Here is a 24209-nt window from a genome sequence, read left to right on the forward strand (position 1 = left end):
TATTTAAATGAATTTAGGGATCAACATTAAAAAAGGCTCCTTAGAAAACTGGGGAAGTAATAATGGAGTTCCAGTAAATGACAGAAGAGTTGAATGAATACTTTGCATCGGCTTTCACAGTGCAAGGCACAAATAGCATTCTAAAAATACTAAATACTTATTGGGCAAAAGGAAGAGAGGAAATAAATGCGATAACTCCCATCAGAGAAAAAGTGCTAGGGAAACTAATGGCGCTAAAGACTGATAACTTCTTAATATGGTGGGATGTATTCTAGGATACTAAAGTGAGTAGCTACAGAGATAATGTATGCATTGATAGTAATCTTCCAAGAATTCTTAGATTCTGGATATGGCACATGGGATTAGACATCTACCAAAGTAAGACCTTTATTTAAATAGGGGAGGAGACAAAAAAAACAAGTAATTATAGGCTATTTAGCTCAACATCTTTTATTGGGAAAATGTTAGTGTCCTTTATGAAGGATTTCATATTGTAGATTTCTAATACTCTGCCATTACATAATCAGAGTCAACATAGCTTTATGAAGGGGAAATCATTCCTGACAAATTTATTAGAATCTCAGGAGATAACAGCCAGGATAGATAAAGGGAAAGCAGTGAATGTAGTATATTTGGATTTTCAGAAGGTACTTGATAAGGTATCACACTTTTCACTACTTAATAAGACAAAGCCCATGGTGTTGTCGGTAGTATATTAGCATGGATTGGCTAACTAATAGAAGACGAAAAGTTGGGATAAGGAACAGCCTGCAAAGGGATATAATCAGGTTAAGTGACTAGACAAAAGGTTTGGCAAATGGAACATAATGTGGGAAAATGTGAGGCTATGTACTTTGGCAGGAACAATCGAGGAATTGAATATTATTTAACTGTAAAAAGATTACAGAAAGAGGCAGAACAGAGCAATTTGGGAGTCATCGTCCATGAGCCACAAACAGCTAGTGTCGAAGTTCAGTAGGTAATAAAGAAGGAAAATGGAATAGTAACCTTTATTTCAATAGAGCATAAAAGTAGGGAGGTCTTACTAAAGTCATACGAGGCACCAGTCAGACCACAGCTGGATTACTGTGAACAAGTTTGGGTCCTTTATCTAAGGAAAGATATACTGGCATTGGAAACAGTCCAAAACAGGTTCACTAGGCTAATACTGGGTATGGAGGAGCTGTCTTATGAGGAGAGGTTGAGTAGATTGGTTCTGTGTTTGCTGGAGTTTAAAAGAATGAGAGACAACCTGTTTGAAATGTGCAGTGTTCTTAGGTGGCTTGGCAGGGTAGATGCAGAAACTATGGAGAATGAGGTTGAATCCATTTGGGTGGAAATTAGAAATTCTAAGAGGAAAAAGTCACTGATAGGCGTAGTCTATAGGCTACCAAATAATAACATCATATTGGGGCGGGCAATAAACAAAGAAATAACTAATGCCTGTAAAAATGGTACGGCAATTATCATGAGGGATTTTAACCTACATGTAGATTGGGCGAACCAGCTCGGTCAGGGTAGCCTTGAGGAGGAGTTCGTTGAGTGTATCCGTGATAGTTTTCTTGAACAGTATGTAATGGAACCAACGCGGGAGCAAGCTATCCTAGATCTGGTCCTGTGTAATGAGACAGGAATAATTAATGACCTCATAGTTAGGGATCCTTTTGGAAGGAGTGATCACAGTATGGTTGAATTTAGAATACAGATGGAGAGTGTGAAGATAAAATCCAATACCAGGGTCCTGTGCTTGAACAAGGGGAACTACAATAGAATGAGGGAGGACTTGGCTAAAGTAAACTGGAAACAAAGATTTTATGGTGGGACAGTTGACGTGCAGTGGAGGACTTTCAAAGCAATTTTTCAAAGTGCTCAGCAAAAGTATATTCCAATGAAAAGGAAGGACTGTAAGAAAAGGGGTAATCTGCCATGGGTGTCTAAAGAAATAAGGGAGGCTATCAATTTGAAAGGGAAGGCATACAAAGTGGCCAAAAAGAGCTATAAAGAAAAGTAAGATAGAACATGAGAAAAAACTAGCACAGAATATAAAGACATAGCAAAAGTTTCTATAAATATATAAAACGAAAAAGAGTGGCTAAAGTAAACGTTGGCCCTTTAGAGCATGAGAAGGGGAATTTAGTTATGGGATATAATGAAATGGCCGAGGCATTGAACAGGTATTTTGTATCGGTCTTCACGGTGGAGGACACTAATAACATGCCAGTAATTGACAAAGAGACGAAGGTAGGTGAGGACCTGGAAACAATCATTATTACGGAAGAGGTAGTGTTGGGCAAGCTAATGGAGCTAAGGATCGATAAGTCTCCTGGCCCTGATGGAATGCATCCCAGGGTACTAAAAGAGATGGCGGGAGAAATAGCAGGTGCACTGGCGGTAATTTTCCAAAATTCGCTGGACTCTGGGGCAGTCCCAGCAGATTGGAAAACAGCAAATGTGACGCCACTGTTTAAAAAGGGAAGTAGACAAAAGATGGGGAATTATAGACCGGTTAGCTTAACCTCTGTAGTGGGGAAGATGCTTGAGTCGATTATCAAGGAAGAAATAGCAAGGCATCTTGATAGAAATTGTCCCGTTGGGCAGACGCAGCATGGGTTCATGAAGGGCAGGTCATGCTTGACAAATCTTTTGGAATTCTATGAAGACATTACGAGTGAGGTGGACAATGGGGACCCAGTGGATGTGGTGTACCTAGATTTCCAAAAAGCCTTTGACAAGGTGCCGCACAAGATGCCGTACTGCATAAGATAAGGATGCATGGCATTAAGGGTAAAGTATTAGCATGGATAGAAGATTGGTTGACTAACAGGAAGCAAAGAGTGGGGATAAATGAGTGCTATTCTAGCTGGCAGTCAGTGACTAGTGGTGTGCCTCAGGGATCGGTGTTGGGACCGCAATTATTTACAATTTATATAGATGATTTGGAGCTGGGGACCACGTGTAGGGTGTCAAAGTTTGCAGATGACACTAAGATGAGTGGCAAAGCAAAGTGTGCAGAGGACAGTGAAACTTTGCAGAGGAACATAGATACATTGAGTGAGTGAGCAAAGGTCTGGCAGATGGAATACAATGTAAATAAATGTGAAGTCATACATTTTGGTCGGAGTAATAGTAAAAAGGATTATTACTTGAATGGTAAAAAGTTGCAGCATGCTGCTATGCAGAGGGACCTGGGTGTCCTTGTGCATGAATCACAGAAGGTAGGTCTGCAGGTACAACAAGTAATTAGGAAGGCAAATGGAATTTTGTCCTTCATTGCTAAAGGGATTGAAATAAAAAGCAGAGAGGTTATGTTGCAGCTGTACAAGGTGCTGGTGAGGCCACACCTGGAATACTGTGTGCAGTTTTGGTCTCCTTGCTTGAGAAAGGATGAATTGGCACTGGAGGGGGTGCAAAGGAGGTTCACTAGGTTGATTCCGGAGTTGAGGGGGTTGACTTATGAGGAGAGACTGAGTAGATTGGGATTATATTAATTGGAATTCAGAAGATTGAGGGGGGATCTTATAGAAACATATAAAATTATGAAGGAAATAGATAAGATAGAAGTAGAGAGGATGTTTCCACTGGCAGTTGAAGCTCGGACAAGAGGGCATAGCCTCAAGATTAGAGGGAGCAGATTTAGTACCGAACTGAGAAGGAATTTCTTCACCCAGAGGGTTGTTAATCTATGGAATTCCTTGCCCAGTGAAGTAGTTGATGCTACTTCAGTAAATGTTTTTTTAAAAAAAGTAGATTTTTTTGAACAATAAAGGAATTAAGGGATACGATGAGAACGCGGGTAAGTGGATCTGAGTCCACGAAAGGATCAGCCATGATCTTATTGAATGACGGAGCAGGCTCGAAGGGCCAGACGGCCTACTCCTGCTCCTAGTTCTTAGTTCTTACGTTGTTTCTTCCTGTGGGAGAGTCTAGTCCAGAGGGCAAAATCTCAGAGTACGAGGGTGCACATTTAAGACCGAGATGAGGAGGCATTTCTCCTCAGAGGGGTAGTTTATCTATGGAATTTTTTTATTGCAGAGGGCTGTTAAGGCTGGGTCATTAATTATATTCAAGGTTGATAAACATTTTTACTCGGTAATGGAATCGAGGGTTATGGGGAAAAGGCAGGAAAGTGGAGTTGAGGATTATCAGATTAGTCATGATATCGCTGAATGATGGAGCAGACTCAAAGGGCTAAATGGTGTACTTCCTCTCTTGTATTTAATGGCCCCTTCCCTCATCCAAACCATTAATATAAATTGTAATTAATTGTGACCTCAGCACTGAGCACCATGGCACTCCACTAGTTAGTGGAAATGTCCCCCTTTTATTCCAGCTTTCTGTCTTTTTTATTAGTTTGCTATTCCTCTATCCACATTCATATACTACCTACAACACAATGGACTTTTATCTTATTAAGTAGCTTAATGCATGGCATTTTCTCAAATTCCATCTTAAAATCTAAATATTAACATCCATTACTTCTCCTTTATCTATCCTGCTTGTTACCAATTCAGAGACTTTGAGTACATTTGTCAGGAATGGTTTCCCCTTCATGAAGCCATACTGACTCTGTGTTGTAGAAATTTTTATTATTTCTACTTAACTAGTAATGAGACTTGACTCCAGCTCACGTTCAAAGCAGTTTATTTTCTTACTTGGTACCAAGGAGAGTGAGTGTTGACCTCCACCGGCACCCGACTCTCCTTTATACCATTAACTTCAGAGCAGGGTGTTCCCGTAACATCTTGTGTTTGTCGATTCATTCATTGTAAGTTTAAAGAAAACAGACGCTGTTCGAGGTAATAGGAATACTGTCTTACAGATACCTTAATAATTACTTCTTCAAATGACCTTCGGCATGCAGCTAGCATAGGGAGTGATATATAGTTTGATTGAAGCTCTAGCTTATCAGTAACTAGGCTCCACAAGGATACAAGGGACATCTCTAATTCAGCCTAAAACCTTGGTATAGTGACAACATATCAAGAGATCCTCCTCCAGCTCTAGCTAAGATAACATGCACATAATGATAACGGAGTCTGAGTAACTACCTCCCGACTTCTGCTAAGCTCATTAAAACCCCACATGCTAAACTAATTAAAAATTCTTTCTCTATGCCATCAGTTTCTCCCATGTCTGCCTTTTCTGTCTTGGCCTAAATTCCCATCTACCCTTGCGATGTAATTTCTGTCTTGGCCTAAATTCCCATCGACCTTCGTGATGTAAAATTTTTCTTCCACACTCTGCATGATCATAATACAGATTTCTAAATACTCTGCTATTACATCCTTTATAATAGATTCTAACATTTTCCCAATAACAGACATTAACTTAACTGGCCAAAGTTACCTCTTTTTCATCTCCTTCCCTTTTTAAGTAAAGGCATTACATTGGCAATTTTCCAATCCTTTGGGACTTTTTCAGAATCTAAGGATTCCTAGAAGATCACTACCACTGCGTCTACTGCCTCTGTAGCTACTTCCTTTAATATTCTAAAATGCATTCCATCAAGTCCAGGGGAGTTATTGGTCTTTGGTGTCATTTGATTCCCTGGCATTTTTTCTCTTGTGATAGTTACTGTTTTTATTTCCTCTCCCCTTTTAGCCCCTTGATTATTTAATATTTGTAGAATGCCATTAGTATCTTTTACCGTGAAGACTGATGCAAAGTATTTATTCAACTCCTCTGCCATTTTCTGGTTCCCATTATTACTTCACCAGCCTTATTTTCTAAGGGACCCATGTTCATTGATCAAATAGTGAAATAACTACTGCTAGTTGTTCTAAAAACACACCAGATTCTACTAATGTCCTTTAGGGAATGAAATCTGCTGTCCTTACATTGTGTGGCCTACATGTGACTCCAGACCCACAGCAGTGTGGTTGACTATTAACTGCCTTCTAAAATAACTCAGCAAGCCACTCAGTTGAAGGGTAATTGGGCTAGGCAGGAAACGCTACCTTTACTCCATCTGATGTGAGAATCAAAAGTGGTGCAAGGTAAATGGCTTCTCTGAGTTCACGCGCAGATAGGACAGACCAAGTAGCCTCCTTCTTTGCTGTGACCATTCTGTGATTTTCAGGAGACCCTCTTAGCATATGAATTTCATCCTTAAATCTTCAATGTTTAAATTAAATGTGAAAGAACATGAAGCGACTCAAACTCTCCTTAAGCAGAGATCAGGACTTCAGGCGTAATGAGGCAAAGTGAAAAGTAGTCCTGATCTCAGATACCCACATTTTGTTTGCTTAACTCCTCACCTGCCAAAAGAGTGCAATTGCTACGTCCACAAAGTTAGCACAACGCTTATCCTCTTTATAGTTTCAAAATATCCCATGACAAAGTGAAAAGAATAATAACTTTTCAAAATGTGTTGTGATCTCAGCTGATTGTAATATGAAACAGTCCGATCCCAGGCTGAAATCTGTTTTTAATAGATCATGTTTTGATTTTTTTTAATGAAGTGATCCTCACTGGTTTAATAAAAAGGAGATGAAGAAAAATTGCTTTATCTCAGGGTTGTGAGTCTTTAGAACCCACTTCCTCAAAAGTTAGTGGAAACAAAGTCTTTGAATATTCTTAGGGCAGGAAGGGAATGAAATTTGATGAGCAAAGGGGTGAAAGGTTATGGGGTAGGTGAGAATGTGAAGTAATCAGATCAGCCAAGATCTTGCTGAATGGCATAGCAGGCATGAGGCCAAATGACCTACTTCTGCCTCCTGTTCATATGTATGTATATAATTTCAACATTGTGATATTCTACAAAGAAAAATTGAGAGACATTTTTAGTCTGGGTTACTCATCCTGTTCCCCGGGGCAGGGCATTGATGATAAAGTCTCTTGGCGCTAGGCATGTGAATTTTCCTTTATTCTTTAGGTGGTCTGCTAACTTGTGATATTTTCCATTGATACAGGCAGGGGCTCAGGATATTCCAGAATTCACAGCCTGTCTCCAACATGCCCACGAGTATTTCCGAATTTCTCAGGTAATGTCAGATACTGGAAAGCTAAAATTCCACTGGACAAAGTGATACAGCCACCGCCAACTAGAGAAAGTTAGGGTAGCATTTGATTAGAGGAGCAGCTTATGTTATTGCCAAAAAGAGTAGCTCTAAGGATTGAGAGGATTTTTAAAAATATCTAAAGGTGACCAAGAAAATGATAATGTGGGAGAAAATTGATGGAGAATCAAGTAGTAGGAAGTATCAAAAATAAATTTTGAGAACTTTTTAAGCTTTGTATAAAGGAAGAGAGTAGTGATTGTTATTGTTATTACACCCAAGGCAGAAGGAATTATAATAGAGAATCAGGAAATGGCAGAGATGTTAAAACAGACATTGTGTATCTGTTGTCAAAGTAGATAAAACAACAAATATACCAAAAATTGTGGGAAGTTGAGGGTCCAATAAAAGGCTAGTTCACCTGATGCTAGTAATGGGGATGGTGACAAATTACTTGGCAAGTCACAATATGATGAGAATGAAAAGTCATGGTGTTTGAACATGCTAGAGTTTTTTAAGGGTATAACTGGAAGGTGAATATGGAGAACCATAGGATGTATTGTATTGGGATTTTCAGAAGGTAAATAGTTTAGCGTTCGGGCTCATGGGATTGAGGCATATATGAGCATTGAATGAGGGTTGCTTAACAGACAGATAACAGAATCAGAACAAGCTGGTCATTTTGGGTTGGCAGACTGTAACCAGTCAAGGCTGTAAGGCTCTGCTTGTACCTCAATAGTGTGCAACCTACGTCAATGACTTTGAGGAGCCTTTGAGTGTAATATATCAAAGAAAGAAACCTATGAGCAGATGGGGCAAGCAGGTGGCGAATGGTGTATAATGTGTGGGTATGTGGAACTGTCCCCTTTATATGAAAAATTAATAGGTAGAACATTGTTTAGAATGTGAGACACAAGTGAATGACAGTATTCAGATGGATATGGGGATCCTATTACACAAATAGCAGAAAGTTATTGTTTGGGTACAACAAGAAGTTTGGAGAGCAAACTGCATGTTACTTTAATCAGAAGAATGTTATGCTCTAATAATGTTTTCAAGAAGGAGGGAGATATAACTCTTGTAGCTAAAGGAATCAAGGGACATTGGGGAGGGCAGAATTAGGGTATTGAGCTCAATGATCAGCCATGATCCTAATGAATGGCAGAGCAGGCTCAAGGGGTCAAATGGCCTACATCAGCTCTTGTCTTTCTATGTTGCTACATGGGAGTCTTGCTGTAATGGTATCGTGTTTGATTCCATGCCCAGAGTAGGTATACACACAGACTTTTTGCTCATGATCATGCTGCCGTTTATGGAAGATTGCTGTGTGCAAACTAGCTGCTGTGTTTCCTATATTACAGCTGTAAAACATTTGGGACACCTGGTGGTTGCAAAATGTGCTGTATAATTCCAAGTTTTTCTTTGTTGAAGTTATTTGAACACACTGTGATACTCTGTCTTTGGAAGGTTAGAGGTAGGGGGACCAGTCTCAGAATAAGGGTTTGGCTATTTGTGACTCAGATGAGGAGAAACTGTCTTCATTCAGAAAATCATGTCGATCTGTGAGATCCTCCATGCAAGAGGAGTCTGTATGTTCAGTCATTTAGTCTGTTCAAAACGGAGGTTGATAGATGTCCGGGCACAAGTGAAATCTCAGGATATATTGTGACTGGTGCTTTTTATATGTTCGTTTCAAATATAGCGGAGTGAAATTCGGGTATTGTTCTCAAACAATACTCAATGCAAGAGTCAAACTAGAAACAAACTCTCAGACAGCACCTCCATCAATATAAAGAGATTCATGGATTCATACAGCGTGGAAAAGGCCCTTCGGCCCCTTGAGATGCACCAACATGACTACCACTAGAAGAGTCCTAATCCCATTTTCCTGCAGTTGTCCCATATCCATGAATGTAATGATATTTGAAGTGCTCATTGAAATATTTTTTAAAGGTTGTAAGGTTTTCTATGTCCACCACCTTCCCAGGCAATGTGTTCCAGATTCCCACCACCTGCTGAGTGAAAATTTTTCCCAAATCCCCTCTGAATCTCCTGCCCCTTACCCTAATATTGTGCTGTCTTGTGATTGACCCCTCAGCCAAGGGGAGCAGCTGCTTTCTATTCAACCTGTCCTTGCCCTCACAATCTTATACACCCAAATCATGCTCCCCCTTAGTCTTCTCTGCTGTACAGAAAGCAATCCAAGCCTATCTAATCGCTCTTTATAGCACAGTTTCTCCATCACAGGCAACATTCAGGTGAACCTCCTCTGTACTGCGTCCAGTGCTATCATTGTGCTACGCTTGTAAAGAGACAACCAGAATTGCATAGATACATAAACCTTTTTCACAATAATTGTGTAGCTAAATAGTTCTGCAGTTGGAGCATACAACCCACTCTTCCCAGGAAAATATTTCAGCTCTGTTTTCTGCACGGTTGAGGTGGGGAGTGTGGGGTCCTGAAGTGACGAATACTCCAATGCTGAATGTGCCCACCCTGCCATGGGTGGACCCACATGGTGTTTGATGACGCAGGTGGGTATGATGCTTTAGTTTCCAGACTCTTTGCTGTTTGTGTTGGTCCTCCACCCGGACCTGATGGAGATGTTCAAAGCAGTCGGAACCTTTGCGGATGCATCTTCACCAGTTTGGTGGCATCGTCAGCAAACTTATAAGTGGAGCTAGGCACGATTTTGCCACACAGTTGTGGGTGCATCAGGAGTACAGTAGAGGGCTGAGTACCCAGCCTTGCAGGGCACCAGTGTTGAGAATTACTGTGGAGGAGGTGACGTCGCCTATTCTTAATGATTGCAGTCAATGGGTCAGGAAGCCAAGGATCCAGTTACAGTGAGGGGGTCTGAGACCTAGGTCTCGGAGTTTGGAGATGAGTTTGTTTGGAATTATGGTATTGAAATCATACCTGTAGCCAGTAAGTAGGATGTAGGGATCCTTTATCCCCAGACGATTCAGGGATGAGTTGTAGGGCCAGGAAGATGGTGTCTCCCGTGGATCCGTTACACTGGTAGGTGAATTGCAAAGGATCAAGGCAATCTGGTAGACTGGAGTTGATTTGGGCCATGACTAACCTCACGAAGCACTCCATAATTATGGAAGTCACAGTCACTGGGCAGTAGTCATTGAGGCACACCTCATGATTTTTGTTTGGCACAGTGTCGATGGTGGTCTTCATGAAGCAGGTGGGCATTTCAGATTGAAGTAAGTAGAGGTTAAAGATGTCAGCAGATACTCCCACCAATTGGTCTGCACAGGATCTGAGTGCATGGCCAGACACTCCCTCCGGGCCAGTCACTTTATGTGGGTTCACTCAAGAAGGCTAATCTAACATCTGTGGCAGTAACCGTGGGTGCAGGTGCATTTGAGGCTATTGGGACAGGTGATATCGTTTCACTGACCTTCTGTTCAGACCGAGCGTAGAATGGATTGAGTTCATCAGGTAGGGGTGTATTGTTGCCCACGATTCCGTTTGATTTTGGTTTGTAGCCCGTTATGTTGTGTGAGCCTTGCCACAAACTGTGGGTGTCCATGTGGTTAGTCTAGGTCTCACGCTTAGTTTGGTATTGCCTTTTGGAATCTCTGGCCATGCAAAGGTCATATCTGGATCTCCTGTATAGGTCATGGTCGCCTGACTTGAACGCCTCAGACCTGGACTTCAGTAGGGAGTGGATCTTCCGGTGCATCCATGGTTTCTGGTTAGGGAGCATTCGGATTAATTTCTTCGGCGTACAGTCTTCTACGCACTTCATTAATGAAGTCTGTAACTGTAGTGGCATATTCGTTTAGATTGAATGGTAACTTCTTGAATATGGACCAGCCCACTGACTCTGAGCAGTTCCATCGAAGATCTTCCATTGCCTCAGACCAGCACTGCATTACTTTCTGTACTGAGTCGTCTTGCTTCAATTTCTGCTTGTAAGCTGGGTGGACGAGCACAGCACTCTGATCTAATTTTTCCAAAATGCAGATAGTGTGTGGAATGGTAGGCATTTTTGGTTGTTTAGTAATGGTCAAAGATGTTTAGATCTCTGGTGGGACAGGAGACATGTTGATGGTATTTTGGTAGCACGTTCTTGAGGTTGACCTGGTTGAAGTCACTGGCTACGATAAACAGTGACTCAGGGTATTCCATCTCAAGACTGTTTTTAGCATTGTATAGTTCATCAAGTGCACTTTTCAATTCCACATGGTTTGGGATGTAGACCGCTGTCAGGATAGCAGGTTGTGCGGCAGGTCGTAGGGACGGGACTTCACTGTAAAATATTCTGGACCCAGGGAGTAGTAACTCGCCAGGGTCGCCACAACTGAGAAACAGGAATTGTTGATCAGGAAGCGGACCCCATCGCCCCTTGCTTTGCCATAGAACACCAAGCAATCCTTTCGGTGAACTGAGAAACCTTCAGCTTGTAAGGCAGAGTCAGGTGTACCAGAAATGAACCGTATCTCTGAGAAAGCTTGAGTTTCTCATCAGTGCCATTGATGATGGATGTAGGGGCAGACCAGGTGCTGTGGACATTGTGTGGTTCCTGATTATGGAGAGTTGCCAGGTTGACTGAGAGGCACTGATTGAGTAGTTTTCTTTCTCTGCAGAGCTCTTGAATCCATTAAAATTAAATTTCTAGATTCTGCTGTCTTGGGGCAAAGCTGATGGACAAAGCAGACCAGATTTAGGCAATGGTCTGTCCAGCAGTCATCCGCTCCTGTGTGAGTGTTGTGAACATCCTTGTGGTCCCCTGCTCAGCCAATGACGTGGTCAAGCAGCTATCAATGACTACAAGGGTTGCCATGAGGTCTTGTATCTCTAATGAAATGGGGTGTTAATCGTTACTAGACCATGGTCCAGGCATTTTATCAGTACCACGACCTTTGGTTTCACCTTTCCCATGCTTTCCTTGCCAATCATACTTGTCTGGCGGTTTGTCTTCTTCTTAACTCTAGCACTGAAATCACCAAGGAAGAATTAACCTGTCTCCGTCTGGGATGTGGGGCAGTGACTAATCAAGACTGGAATAGAACTCCTGTTTGGCCTCATCCATTACTTCTAGGGTTGGAGTGTAAACAGAGAAGGCTGTGATGTACTGTTTCTAGGAATAGGTGAGCCGAAGAATCACAAAGTGTTAATTTATCCTAGGGGGGCTTATTGAGATGGTCGACTTATTCGTTTTTTGTGACAAAACCAACTCCATGGAGTCAGTGCTGTTCCTCATTTACTCTCTTGCAGAAAAAGGTGTATCTGCCTTCTTGTTCTCTGAGCTGATCTTCTGCCTGCCTGCCTGCCATGTTTCACTCACGGCAGCAATGTTAATGTCATAACACCGGAGTTCCTAGGCGATGATAGTGATCTGACATTCAGGTCTGTCACTGCTGGGGTTCTCCATGTGTCAAACATCATTTTGAGGAGGTGGAAGATGCAAGTATGTAGGATCTTTTAATGTGGGATGGCCATTGCTCATTGTCTACCACACAGTCCTGGTAGAGCAACATCTTTGTCCAATGACAGAGATAGCTGGGGGTTCAGGCACCACTGCATAGGTGGTTGGAACATGCTCCATGCAATTTCAAGCTCCCCTTTCCACTTGAAGACTGAAGCGAGCAACCATGGCTAGCACTCAGTTGATACCTCTCCCCCCTCTGAGTCTGAAGGATCTGAACTCAAATCTCACTCCAGGACCCAAGTGTGACAGTTTGGGTGAGGTTCCAGTGCAGCACAAAGGGAGTGCTGCATTGTTGGAGGTTTCATTTTGCAGATGAGACATTGAACCAAAGTCCCATCTGCCCTCCAGTATAGCAAACAAATCCCGTAACAGTAGTTCAAAAAGAGCAGATGAGGTATCCTGGCTGTCCAGGTTATCTCTCGCTTAACATGATAAAATCCAGTTGGTTGGTGCCATCTTGTTCTTTGTAAGAATTTTCTGTCCACAAACAGGCTGCTCCATTTCCTACATTACAACAGTGACTCCTCTCCCAGCATTATTAGTAGGCTGTCAAGCATATGAAATGTCTGATGGTGCTGGAAGGTGCTACATAAATCTTGAATTTTTCTTTTTCAGTTTGTGAACCTTCTAGGACTTGATATGGACCATGTTCAATAGAAGTTTTTTGAACACACTAGAATACAGGTTAGGATGTGTTCTGCCCATTTAAGTAATATGGGCTCAATATATACTAATTTCTGAGTGTGAGTTTTGTACCAAATCTGCACCAGAGGCGGGAATGTGACTGCTTTGGTTTCCACAGGCTTTGGCATACCCTTGACAGCAGCCTGAAATCACTGTTGAATCAATTTACACTGGTCCACAGTGTTATTTGCAAATATGTGGATAAACAAAGTGAAGGGGTTTCCACACCAGATCAGGCTAGTGTTTTCCAGCTTGACAGCGATCCCCAAAGATCTCTAGAAGTGAACAGCAGTTTATATTTTTATGGCATGTTTTGTGTAACTAACTGAAGGAACACTTGGGGAAGTTTATTTTTCATTCACATTCTATAGACTGGGACTTCGCAAGAGTGCTCTTCCCAGCTTCACAGCGCAACTATGCTTGGTCCTCTGCAAGTTCTGCATACATTGGGGTTTGTGATGGTTCTTGGGAATCCTCAGGCTCCATCTCCTCATTTGCCTACTCATGAAAACAGTCTTTCACTGTTTACTCAGGACTCAGCCCTTGGACTCCCCATCAGCACTGATAGGATGCCAAGGCACTGGGCCAAGTGCTGGAAAATGGGATTAAGAATAGTTAAGTAGTTGTTTTTGCCTGACATGGATGCAATGGGCATAAGGGCCTTTTTTTCTGTGCTGTCAATCTCAATGACTCCAAAGTCTGCTTCCTCTCTGCATCCTACTGCTGTTCCCCATTCTCCAGGATATTGGGATCTCATGCTCCCTCCTTCACTCTCTCCCCACCCAGGCACCTCTGATTGCTAATCCTTTATCTCCCTACCCTTGCTCATCATGTTAATTGCAATATATACAGGTCTAGCTTCAAGTTCTATATTTTTATGCTCATTGAGTTCTCTCTCAAATTTAGATTTATTTCCAATTTGAAGCTGCTGCAACACAATCAGCCAGCGACAGGATCTCACTCATTGACTGTATTACCTAGCACAAGATAATACCAGAAGGTAGCAATCACCAGACAATCCGAACAGTGATGGAGAGATCATAGATTGGCACTACTTGTAATCTCTGCTGAGTTGCAAAGCTCTGTATCAGAGTCTACAATACCCCATGATTTATATGTAGCAGGGGAAGCAGTCCCACACTCTGAGCTACCATGAATCAATTAATTGGAACTTATGATTAAAACTGCATGCTACACAATGTCTCTTTAAAGATATCAGAGACAAAGGGAAGAGAAACCAGGCCAATCAGAAACATACCCCACCTTTTAAATTTTCTGTTTTTTATTTACAGGTTCAAGACAATCCTCCAGATTATGACAAGTATTACCGTCAAATGAGTAAGGTAATTTGTTCTTGCGTGTTGATTCACAAGCTCAGACTTTCACTGCCATGTTCCTTTTGTGTTCCTTCTGATCCAAAACATGTTGCGCTTTGACTTCTTCCCTCTGCAGCCCCTGTGGTTAATGATTCTGATCAATTTCCTGTGGTTTGAAACTGCGCGGTCTGTCTCCTTCAAGATTAGAGCTCTAGAAGTGAACAATTGTTTGTATTTTCATGGCACATCTTGTGTAAAAAGTTGTCTCAGTGCTTGAACTGATGGAGATTGGTGGTGGAGAGGTGATTTCTGAAGGCCCACTGAGAGTAAACAGCCGCTGAATTTGAAGACTGAGCCAGAAGTGTGGCCTTAGCTTATGCTGTCTTTGATCGCTAGGAAATGATAAGTCATCAAAGACGTAACATTGCTAAAAGGCATACAGTCAAAGCTCTATGTCTTGCATTCATCAGGACTAGATGGCAAGAAACCAGTCTTGCAAAAGGAGCATCAATTTATACAGCATACAAAGAGAGTGCTGATTGTTTGGGAAATCATTGGCATGACAATGCACCAGGAACTGTTAACCATCAATCTTGGTTCTCAGACCATAAGACGTAAAAGGAAAAAAAGGCAATTCAGCCCAGTGAGTCTGCTTTGCTACTCAGTGAGATCATAGCTGATCTCTTAATCTCCAACTCCACTTACCTGTTTTTTTCCTCTCTAACCCTTGATTCATTTACTGATTAAAAATCTGTCTCTCTCAGCCTTTAATATACTTAATGGCACAGCCTTGACAGCCTGGTGAAGCATTTCACAGATTCATTATCCTCAGAGAATAAAATTCTCTAAATCTTCACAGATTTGACTGATCGATAGTTACTTTGCCCACTCTCCTAACTTGTTCGTTTATTTACCTAGTTTAAACTACGGAAGACTTTGATGTTAACTATTGCCTTATTTCTTTATTTTTCTTTCTTATTTCTTTATTATTCGGTGAAGTAATGCTTAACTTTTTAACTCTCATTTATCTTACTACTTTGTACCTGAGTGTTTTTGTACCGAGGTACCTTGGTACCTAAAATGGCACTACGTGAAGCAACATTATATGCTTTTCACTGTACTTCTGTACTTGAGTACATGTAGCAATAAAATTTAAACTCTAATCCAGTAAAATTCCTTCTCATCGCTATCTTAAATGGGTGCCTCCTTATTCTGGATAATGCCCTCTGGTCCTAATCTCTCCCACAAGAGAAAACAACCAAGGCAAACAAGACTATGGGCAAGGTTGAAAATGGAGTTAGAATAGCTTGGTGGATGTAATTGACCAGCATGGACACAATTGGCCAAAGGACCTTTTCCTATGTTGTAGACCTCTATGATTAATTTCTCTGTATCTATCCTATCATATTCCCTAAAAAGCTTAAATTAACGTTTTGAGTCTTGTGAGTCTTCTGACTTGAGTCACTGGACTTGAAACATTAACGTTATGTCTTCCTCACAGATGCTGCCAGACTTGCGGAGTTCCTCCAAAAATTTCTGTTTTCATTTCAGATCTCCAGCATCTGTAGTTCTTTATTTCATTATCCCCTGAGAATCTTATATGTTTCAATAAGGTCTCCTCTCATTCATCTAAACTCTGATGAATACAAGCCACCCACTCAACCTCTCCTCATTAGAAAATCTTTGCAAACCCAAGATCAGCCTAGTGAACCTTCTCAGATTACCTCCAATGCCAGTATATCGTTCCTTAAATAAGTGGCCAGAAACTGTTCACAGTATTCCAACTGTCATCTGTCTAGTTCTTTGTATAACTGTAGCAAGATCTCCCTATTTTTATTCACTGTTCCTTTTGAAATAAATGTCAATATTCCATTTGTCTTTCCCCAATACCCACTGTTCATGTAGACTGGTCAAGGTATTGTGGATTTCTAAATGCAAGAGATTGACATTTCATTTCCCAGTAAAAGAGATGCAATGTTTGTACAATTTCTGTTTGTCTAAATAAGGCGCAGTCTAGCATGCATAAACGCAACACTGTAAGCCCAACTAAAAATCTTAAATTGGTTTCTGGGCCAATTCCTAGTATAGTCAGAATTATTTAGCAAATGTTGTCAAGAATAGCAGAATCATATCTAATGTTTGGTTATGGTGTTCTAATTTAGTACAATGTATTTAATGTTTTATGTAGACAAAAGGAGCTCGTACATGTATTGCACCTTTTATTTGGGAAAGGAGTCATGGAGACATCCAGTCCCTCTCGCATGCACATCCTGATGAGAGCAAGATAAAAGCATCGACCTTGTGTCTCCTTTTAGCAATGTTTAAGTACTGTACTACAAAGCAATTATCTACAGACTTGATAACAGATGGGCACATGGATAATAAAGAAAAAAATGTCAAGAGATAAATTGAGTGTAGCAACCCTACAGTAATTAATGATTAATCATGTACAAAAAGCTGGGACTGGTTGTATGCTTTGCTTTATCTAAGCCGCTATGATCTACCTGTACAACTCACAAAACAAAGCCTTTCACTGTACTTAGGACATGTGACTACAATAAATCAAATAAAATCCAGGATAAGTATTAAAAAGTTTAACAGAAGAATATCCAATAATAGTGTCTCTGGATACAGCAGAGGTGATTGCACAGAAGTGCGATTAGAAAGGGTTTTGAAAATATTCAGTATTGGTAAAAATTGAGAGTACAAGAATAGGGAAGTCCTGCTGTAGCTGTACGGGCATTATTAAGACTGCTGTATAAAATTTTAGGCTCCTTACTTAAGGAGGGACAGATGTGCATTGGAGGCAGTTCAAGAAGTTTCACTTGGCGGATTGCTCTGATGAGAGGTCAGGTTAAGCAAGTTGAGCCCAACCACCATGGAGATTCAAAGAATGTGAGGTAATATTATTGAACAAAGTTTGAGAAGGCTAGGCAGAGAGGGTATTTTGCTTTGAATGGGAGTCTAGACCTAGAGCGCACAATGCAGAGACACGTGAGGTGAGGCACTTTCATTGGACGAACATTAAAAGACAATTTAAAATAAGGAGTACAATTCTAAATTTGTGGACCACAGTTTGTGGCTTTCCACTTACGAGAGATGAGGAGGAATCCAAATATAAAAACTGAGCCTAGAGATAAGTATGTAGAAGTGACTAAAACCAAGCTGAGTGGGAAGAAGGAACAGAGAATTTATCATTAATAGTACATCAGAGAGTAAAGTCTATGTAGGGAATGGTAGTGTAAAAATCACAAAATTGTCACTGCAGAAGGAAATATTTTCGCACATCATTCTAGCTTTGTTTATACATCGCTTGAAATCTATACCCTCTCATTCTTTTTTCTTTTATGAGCAGGAATAGCTTCTCACTATCTACTGTATCCAGCCCACTCATGATTTTGAAAACCTTTATCAAATCTCCTTTCAGCTGCCTCCTTTCTAGGGAGAACAGTCTCAATTTCTTCAATCTGTCCTCATAATTAAAAATACTCATTCTTGAAACCATTATTGTAAATTGCTTCTGCACTCACTCTAATATATTCACATCTTTCCTGTAATGTGGTGCCCATAACTGTACATGATACTCCAGCTCAGGTCCAAAAAGTGTCTTGTACAAGTTCAACATTACCTGCTTGCTCTTTTACTGTATGCCCCTATTAATTAATCTGAGACTACACTATGCTTTCTTAGCTGCTCTCTCCACCTGTCCTACCACCTTCAATTACCTATGCACATAAACACCCTCTGCTCCTGCACTCCTTTAGAATTGTACCCCTTATTTTACAATGTCTTTCAATGTTCTTCCAACCAAAGTGCATCACCTTTCATGTCTCTGCATTGAACCTCATCTTCTGCCTGTCATCCCACTCCACCACTTGTCAATGTCTTTTTGGAGTTCCACATTGTCCTCTTCACAGTTTAGAATTCTTCCAAGTTTAGCGTCATATGCAAATTTCAAAATTGTCCCAATACCAACCCTCTGGGAACTCTACTACAAATTATCTTTTGTTACCCTGTTTCCTATCACTTCTATCAATGTTGTGCCTATTTGCTACTGTCCTTCCTTCACAAGTCTTTTATGTAGCATAAAAATAAAATTGAAGCCACTTTATCTGAATGTGTAGAGTATTTGCAATAATTTTGATGAAATAGAGGCTCAGATAGAGAGAAATGGTTTAGATCTAATCACCATTACAAATTCATGGTAACAAGTTAGCCCAGTTGGAAAATAAAGATTCAAATTTTTCAGAAAGAGACACAATGGAAAAGGAGGAATAACCCTGATAATAAAGAATGCCATAAAGTCATTAATGAGAAGAGAATTAGACTCAAAATCAGGAAGTAGATTCCGTTTGGGTGGAGATGAAGAATAGAGTGATCTGAAAACCATGGTAAAAGTGAGATTTTAGGCTCTCTAACAGTAGTCAAGCCATTGGATAGTTCACTAAACAAGAAATGATTGGAGTTTATAATAGATGCACTGTAATAATTTTGGGGACTTTTAATATAGTCTGGACAAACCAAATTGGCAATGTGGTCTGGAAGATGAGTTCAAAGGATACTTTTGTGACAGCTTTTTGGAGCAATGAGTTGTAGAACAAGTAAGGACCAAGTAATTTTAGATCTAGTATCATGCAACGGAGACAGGATTAACTAGTAATGCCATAGTAACAGATCGAAAGAGTGATCATAGTTCCACTGACTTTTGTACTAAATTTGAAAGTAACATACTGAAATCACAAGCAGCAATCTAAAACTTCACTAATTACAGAGGAATGAGGGGAGAACCGCCTTTGGTTAATTTGTGGTAAATGAATAGTGGAAACATTAAAAGAAGTCATTCAAAATGTTCCACCAAGAATACAATTCATCGAAAAACAAAAACTCAACAAGATCCATCAATGTAATTAAGAATTGCATTAAATTAAAAGAAAAGGCTGATAATTTTGTTAAGAATAGTAATAAATTTGAGGATTGGAAGTGTTTTAGAAACCAGCACAGGCCCAAAAAAAGGAGAGAAAAGAGTAAAAAAACAGAATGAGAGTAATCTGGCAAGAAATATCACAGATTATAAGAGCTTCAACAAGTACGTAAAAAGGAAGAGAGTAGCCAAATATAAGAACAGTTCTTCCAAAATTCCATAGATTCCAGAATGATCCAACAAGATTGGAAGTGAACAAGTGTAATGCCATTATTCAAAAAAGAAGGGATACAAAAAACTGGGGTGGCTACTCTGACATCAGTCATGTGGAGTCTATGACAAACTGGAAAAGCATAGTGTGATCAGAACCAGTGAGCATGGTTTTATGAAAGAGAAATTCCATTTGGCAAATTTATTCGGAGATTTTTAAGGATGTGACTGGTAATAGAGATAAAGGGGAACCTGTAGATATAATATCCTTAGATTTCCAAAATGCATTTGGCAAGGGCTCCATGAGCTGGGGTGATATATTAGCCCAAATTGGGGATTGGTACAATCAGGTAGCAGGGAGAAATGGGGCATTTTCAAATTGGCAGGCTGTGAACAGCGTTGGATCACCAAGCTAATGAAAAGACAAATAGTAATATACCTTAAGTCCACTGACATTGTGGTAGGGGGGAATATAAGGTGTAAGGAAAACACCAGACTACAAAAAGCTCAAGACAAGTAAAGTGAGTGGGCAACCAGTAGGAAGGTATGAGGATGAGACAGTAGGAACTGCAGATGCTGGAGAATCTGAGATAACAATGTGTAGAGCTGGATGAACACAGCAGGCCAAGCAGCATCAGAGGAGCCGGAAGGCTGAAGTTTCGGGCCTAGACCCTTTCCTGAAGAAGGGTCAAGGCCCGAAACGTCAGCCTTCCTGCTCCTCTGATGCTGCTTGGCCTGCTGTGTTCATCCAGCTCTACACCTTGTTATCTTGGAAGGTATGAGGATATTTACTTTGGTCATTAGAATAGAAACACAGAAGATGTTTCAAAAGGTAGGAAACTTGTAAATGCTGATTTTCAGAAAGACCTGAGTGTACGTGTGCAAGGAACACAAGAACGTTACAATGAAGAATAAGCAAACATGAGGCTGTTTGAAGTCATTCCACTGTGCTAAACTGACCCTTTGACTGAAATGGCAGGGTCTTTGCCAAACTTGCCCAGGGACAGAATAGCAATGCACTGGACAGGAATTTTCTGATCAAGCATAGATTGGTGGAGGGTGGGATTTATTTACGGATCAATCTGAAGGTTATCCATTTGGATCGGAAAATGACTGTAAATGTTGTCTACATAGACCTTGAGAAGGCATTTCACAGGAGATTGTTAGCAAACTGTCAGGACAAACAGTACTGGAGGTAAGTTTGTGACATGGGTCGGTAGTTGGTTGGGAGGTATGAAATAGCAAGTTCAAGATATGTAGGGTTTGTGGTAGGCTGCAATGCTCATGTTCCTTTGCTCACTCTAATATGTTCTTTCTGTCGCAGTTCAGCCATCAGAATGTTTACCTCCATCAAGAGAGAGGAAGTGCTCGTTGTAACTTTACTGGTGCTGTGTCTTGCAGGGGGGTTTCTCATTCAGCACTCGGGACTGCGGCTGGATTGTAGCAGATTGCACAGCAGAAGGCTTAAAATCCATAATGCTGCTGCAGGAGAAGTGTCCCTTCATCAAGGATCACATTTCTGAGGAGCGACTGTTTGATGCCGTCAATGTGGTAGGCTGTGAATGTCTGTACCGACAGTGGATAATAGAACACATTATCCAGCCCTCCCACTCCACGACCCTCCACCCTCCACCTGCCCAGCCTTGCCCAACCCACTGATAAGTGAAGCATTTACTGGTATGGAACAATGGGCTGGGAATGGTGTGCAGGGGCATTATATATAACTATTCTAATCCCATTTTTCAGCAGTTGGCCCATAGTCTTGTATGCCTTAGCATTGCAAGTGTACATCTAATTACTTCCTAAATGTTACAAGGATTTCTGCCTCTGCCTAATAGGCAGTGAGTTCCAGATACCCACTACCCTCTGGCTGCAAATCTTTTCGTCACATCTCCTCTAAATCTTCTGCCCCTCACCTTAAATCTATGCCCCTGGTCATCGATCCCTTCATTAAGGGGAAATATTTGTTCCTGTCTATCCCATCTATGTTCCTCATAATTTTAAACATCTCTATTATGTCCCTCTCAATCTTCTCTACTCTAAGGAAAACAATCCCAATCTGTCTCAATCTCTCTTAATAATTGAAACTCTCCAGCCCAGGCTATATCCTGGTAAACCTCCTCTGCACCCTCTCCGATACTATCACATTCTTCCTCAGAAATGGATCCTAAAACTGTATACAATACTTTAGCTGTGACCTAACCAATATTTTTTTTAAAAGAAACAGGAATTGCAGGAGAAATGCAGCGTGTATGGCAAAATGGGGAAAGAAAGCAGAGTTAACATTTCTGGTCTCGTGACTGGAAGAATCAATAGCTGCTAGTGGGGACCATCAGTAACTGACAATGGGTTGGTTGTGGTAGCAACCCATGTGATGACAGGGCCTGCGTTATGAAGTTGGGTAAAGAACATGGAAGAAGGCGTTCAAGCCTTAAAATTATTGAACTTGATATTGAGTCCTGAACTTCACTGGACCACTGCAACAAGCGCAAGACAGAGATGTTGGCCGTGGAACACGGTGGTGTGTTGAACTGGCAGGAAACTGGAAGGTCAGGGTCATTGACCTGCTGAGTTTCTCCAGAAATTTCTGTTTTTGTTACAGATTTCCAGCACTGCAGTTCTTTGTTTTTTATTTGTTCAATGTTGTATACAGTTCCAGCATCACTTCCCTGCTCTTAAACTTGACTAATAAAGGCAAGTATCCCATATGCCTTCTGAACAACTTTATCCACCTGCCTTGATACCTTAAGGGACTGGTGTACATGCACACCAAGGTCTTTCTGATGCTACCATTCATCATGTATTCCCTTGTTTGTTCTGACCAAGTGCATCACCTCACATTTATCCAGATTGAATTCCATTTGTAACTGATCAGCCCATCTGATCAGCCTGTCTCTATCCCCCTGTAATCTAAGGCTATCCTCCTCACTATTTACCACCCCACCAATTTTTGAGTCACCAGTGAACTTACTGATCAACCCTCCTACATTCAAATCTTAGCCGTTGATATAAACCGCTAACAGCAAGGGACCCAACACTGACTCCTGTGGAACCCCACTGGACACAGACTTCCAGTCAGAAAAGCACCCTTCAGCCATCACCCTCTGCTTCCTGCCAATTGTGGATCCAATTGCCAAATTTCATTGGATCCCATGGCTGTTACCTTTGCTATCAGTCTCCCACGTGGCACTTTATTTAAAAAATGAGCCTTGCTAAGTCCAAATAGACGAGTGTCCTCAACTACACATCTGGTCACCTCTTTGAAAAATTAAAGCATTGTTGAGATGAACCAGCCATAAACAGACTAAGACTGAAATCTACAAAAACTGACAAGTTCTTATCTGTTATTTGCACCTGAGGTCACCTGAGCTTCAATTTTAGTCTAATCAACTTGCATTGTTATGTTAAGCAGATGTCCCTGGTCTTAGTTTTCTTATTTCCCAAAAGATATTTATCAGGCATGGTTTTTATCTAACCAAGGCCTGCCATATTATGATTATGCTGTCTCCAGTCACCTACCAATTACTCCCCAGTACCTGGCCTTATGTTTTGTGCCAAGGATTGTGAGATTAAATCCTTATCTTGTCTCTGTACATCAGATATCCTTCAGTTCTGTTTATATTTTTTTTCACAAATAGCACTTCCAACTAAAGCTGCTTAATATTTTCAACACCATCAAGATCCCAGAGTGTGGACTGCAATCCTGCACCATCAAATGCAGCAGTGTTGACACTGTGATGCTACAACATCAAACCAGCAGTGTAGACACTGTGATGCTACACCATCAAACTAGCAATTAAACTAATCATCTGATGCCTTCTTAAATGCCTCGATCGAACTATCCTCCAGACATACAGGTAGTGCATTCCAGGCGCTATCTACTGGCTGAGTGAAAAATATTTTTCTCCCCTTGTATTTTTTCCTTTTGCAAAACACTTAAAACTGTGTGCCCTCTAGTTCTTGATCTGTTTCAGTAATTTCTTCCTAGCCACTCTGTCCAGATTCCTCATTATTTTGAAAAGATCTATCAAGTCTCTTCTCAGCCTTCTCTCCTCCATGGAAAATATTTTCAACTTCTCCAGTCTTTCCTGTTAACTGAAGTATCTCATCCCTGGAACCATTGTCATAATCCTCTTCTGCTCACTCTCCAATGCATTCACATGGTGGGCAAATTATTGGAAGGGGCTCTGAGAGATAGGATTTATGATCACTTGGATAGCACAATTTGATTCATGATAGGCAGCATGGATTTGTGAGGGGTAGATCATGCCTCACAAACCTTACTGAATTCTTTGAAGAGGTGACCAAACACGTGGATGAAGGTAGAGCAGTAGTTGTAGTATACATGGATTTAAGTAAGGCGTTTGATAAGGTTCCCCATGGTAGGCTCATGCAGAAAGTAAGGAGGCATGGGACAGGGGGAAATGTGGCAGATTGGGTTCACAATTGGCTGACCCTTAGAAGACGAAGGGTGCTAGCGTACGGAAAATATTCAACACAGTGCTCAGTTACGAGTGGTGTACCACAAGGATCTGTTCTGGGTCCTCTTCTATTTGTGATTTTTGTAAATGATTTGGATGTAGGAGTGGAAGGGTGGATTAGTAAATTCGCGGACGATACGAAGATGGGTC

General features: G+C 41.0%; 1 protein-coding gene across 1 annotated transcript in view; it reads left to right on the forward strand.

Moving 5' to 3' along the window:
* The window catches only part of lss (lanosterol synthase (2,3-oxidosqualene-lanosterol cyclase)), an 89527-nt gene that overhangs the window by 46495 nt on the left and 18823 nt on the right, over positions 1 to 24209 (forward strand). Inside the window, exons 13-15 of the mRNA XM_048599361.1 lie at positions 6912 to 6983; positions 14424 to 14474; positions 20980 to 21129. Coding sequence (XP_048455318.1) covers positions 6912 to 6983; positions 14424 to 14474; positions 20980 to 21129 — 273 coding nt within the window. The remainder of the gene's footprint in view (positions 1 to 6911; positions 6984 to 14423; positions 14475 to 20979; positions 21130 to 24209) is intronic.

Source organism: Rhincodon typus, chromosome 7 (assembly GCF_021869965.1).
Source record: "Rhincodon typus isolate 14 chromosome 7, sRhiTyp1.1, whole genome shotgun sequence".
NCBI lineage: Eukaryota > Metazoa > Chordata > Chondrichthyes > Orectolobiformes > Rhincodontidae > Rhincodon > Rhincodon typus.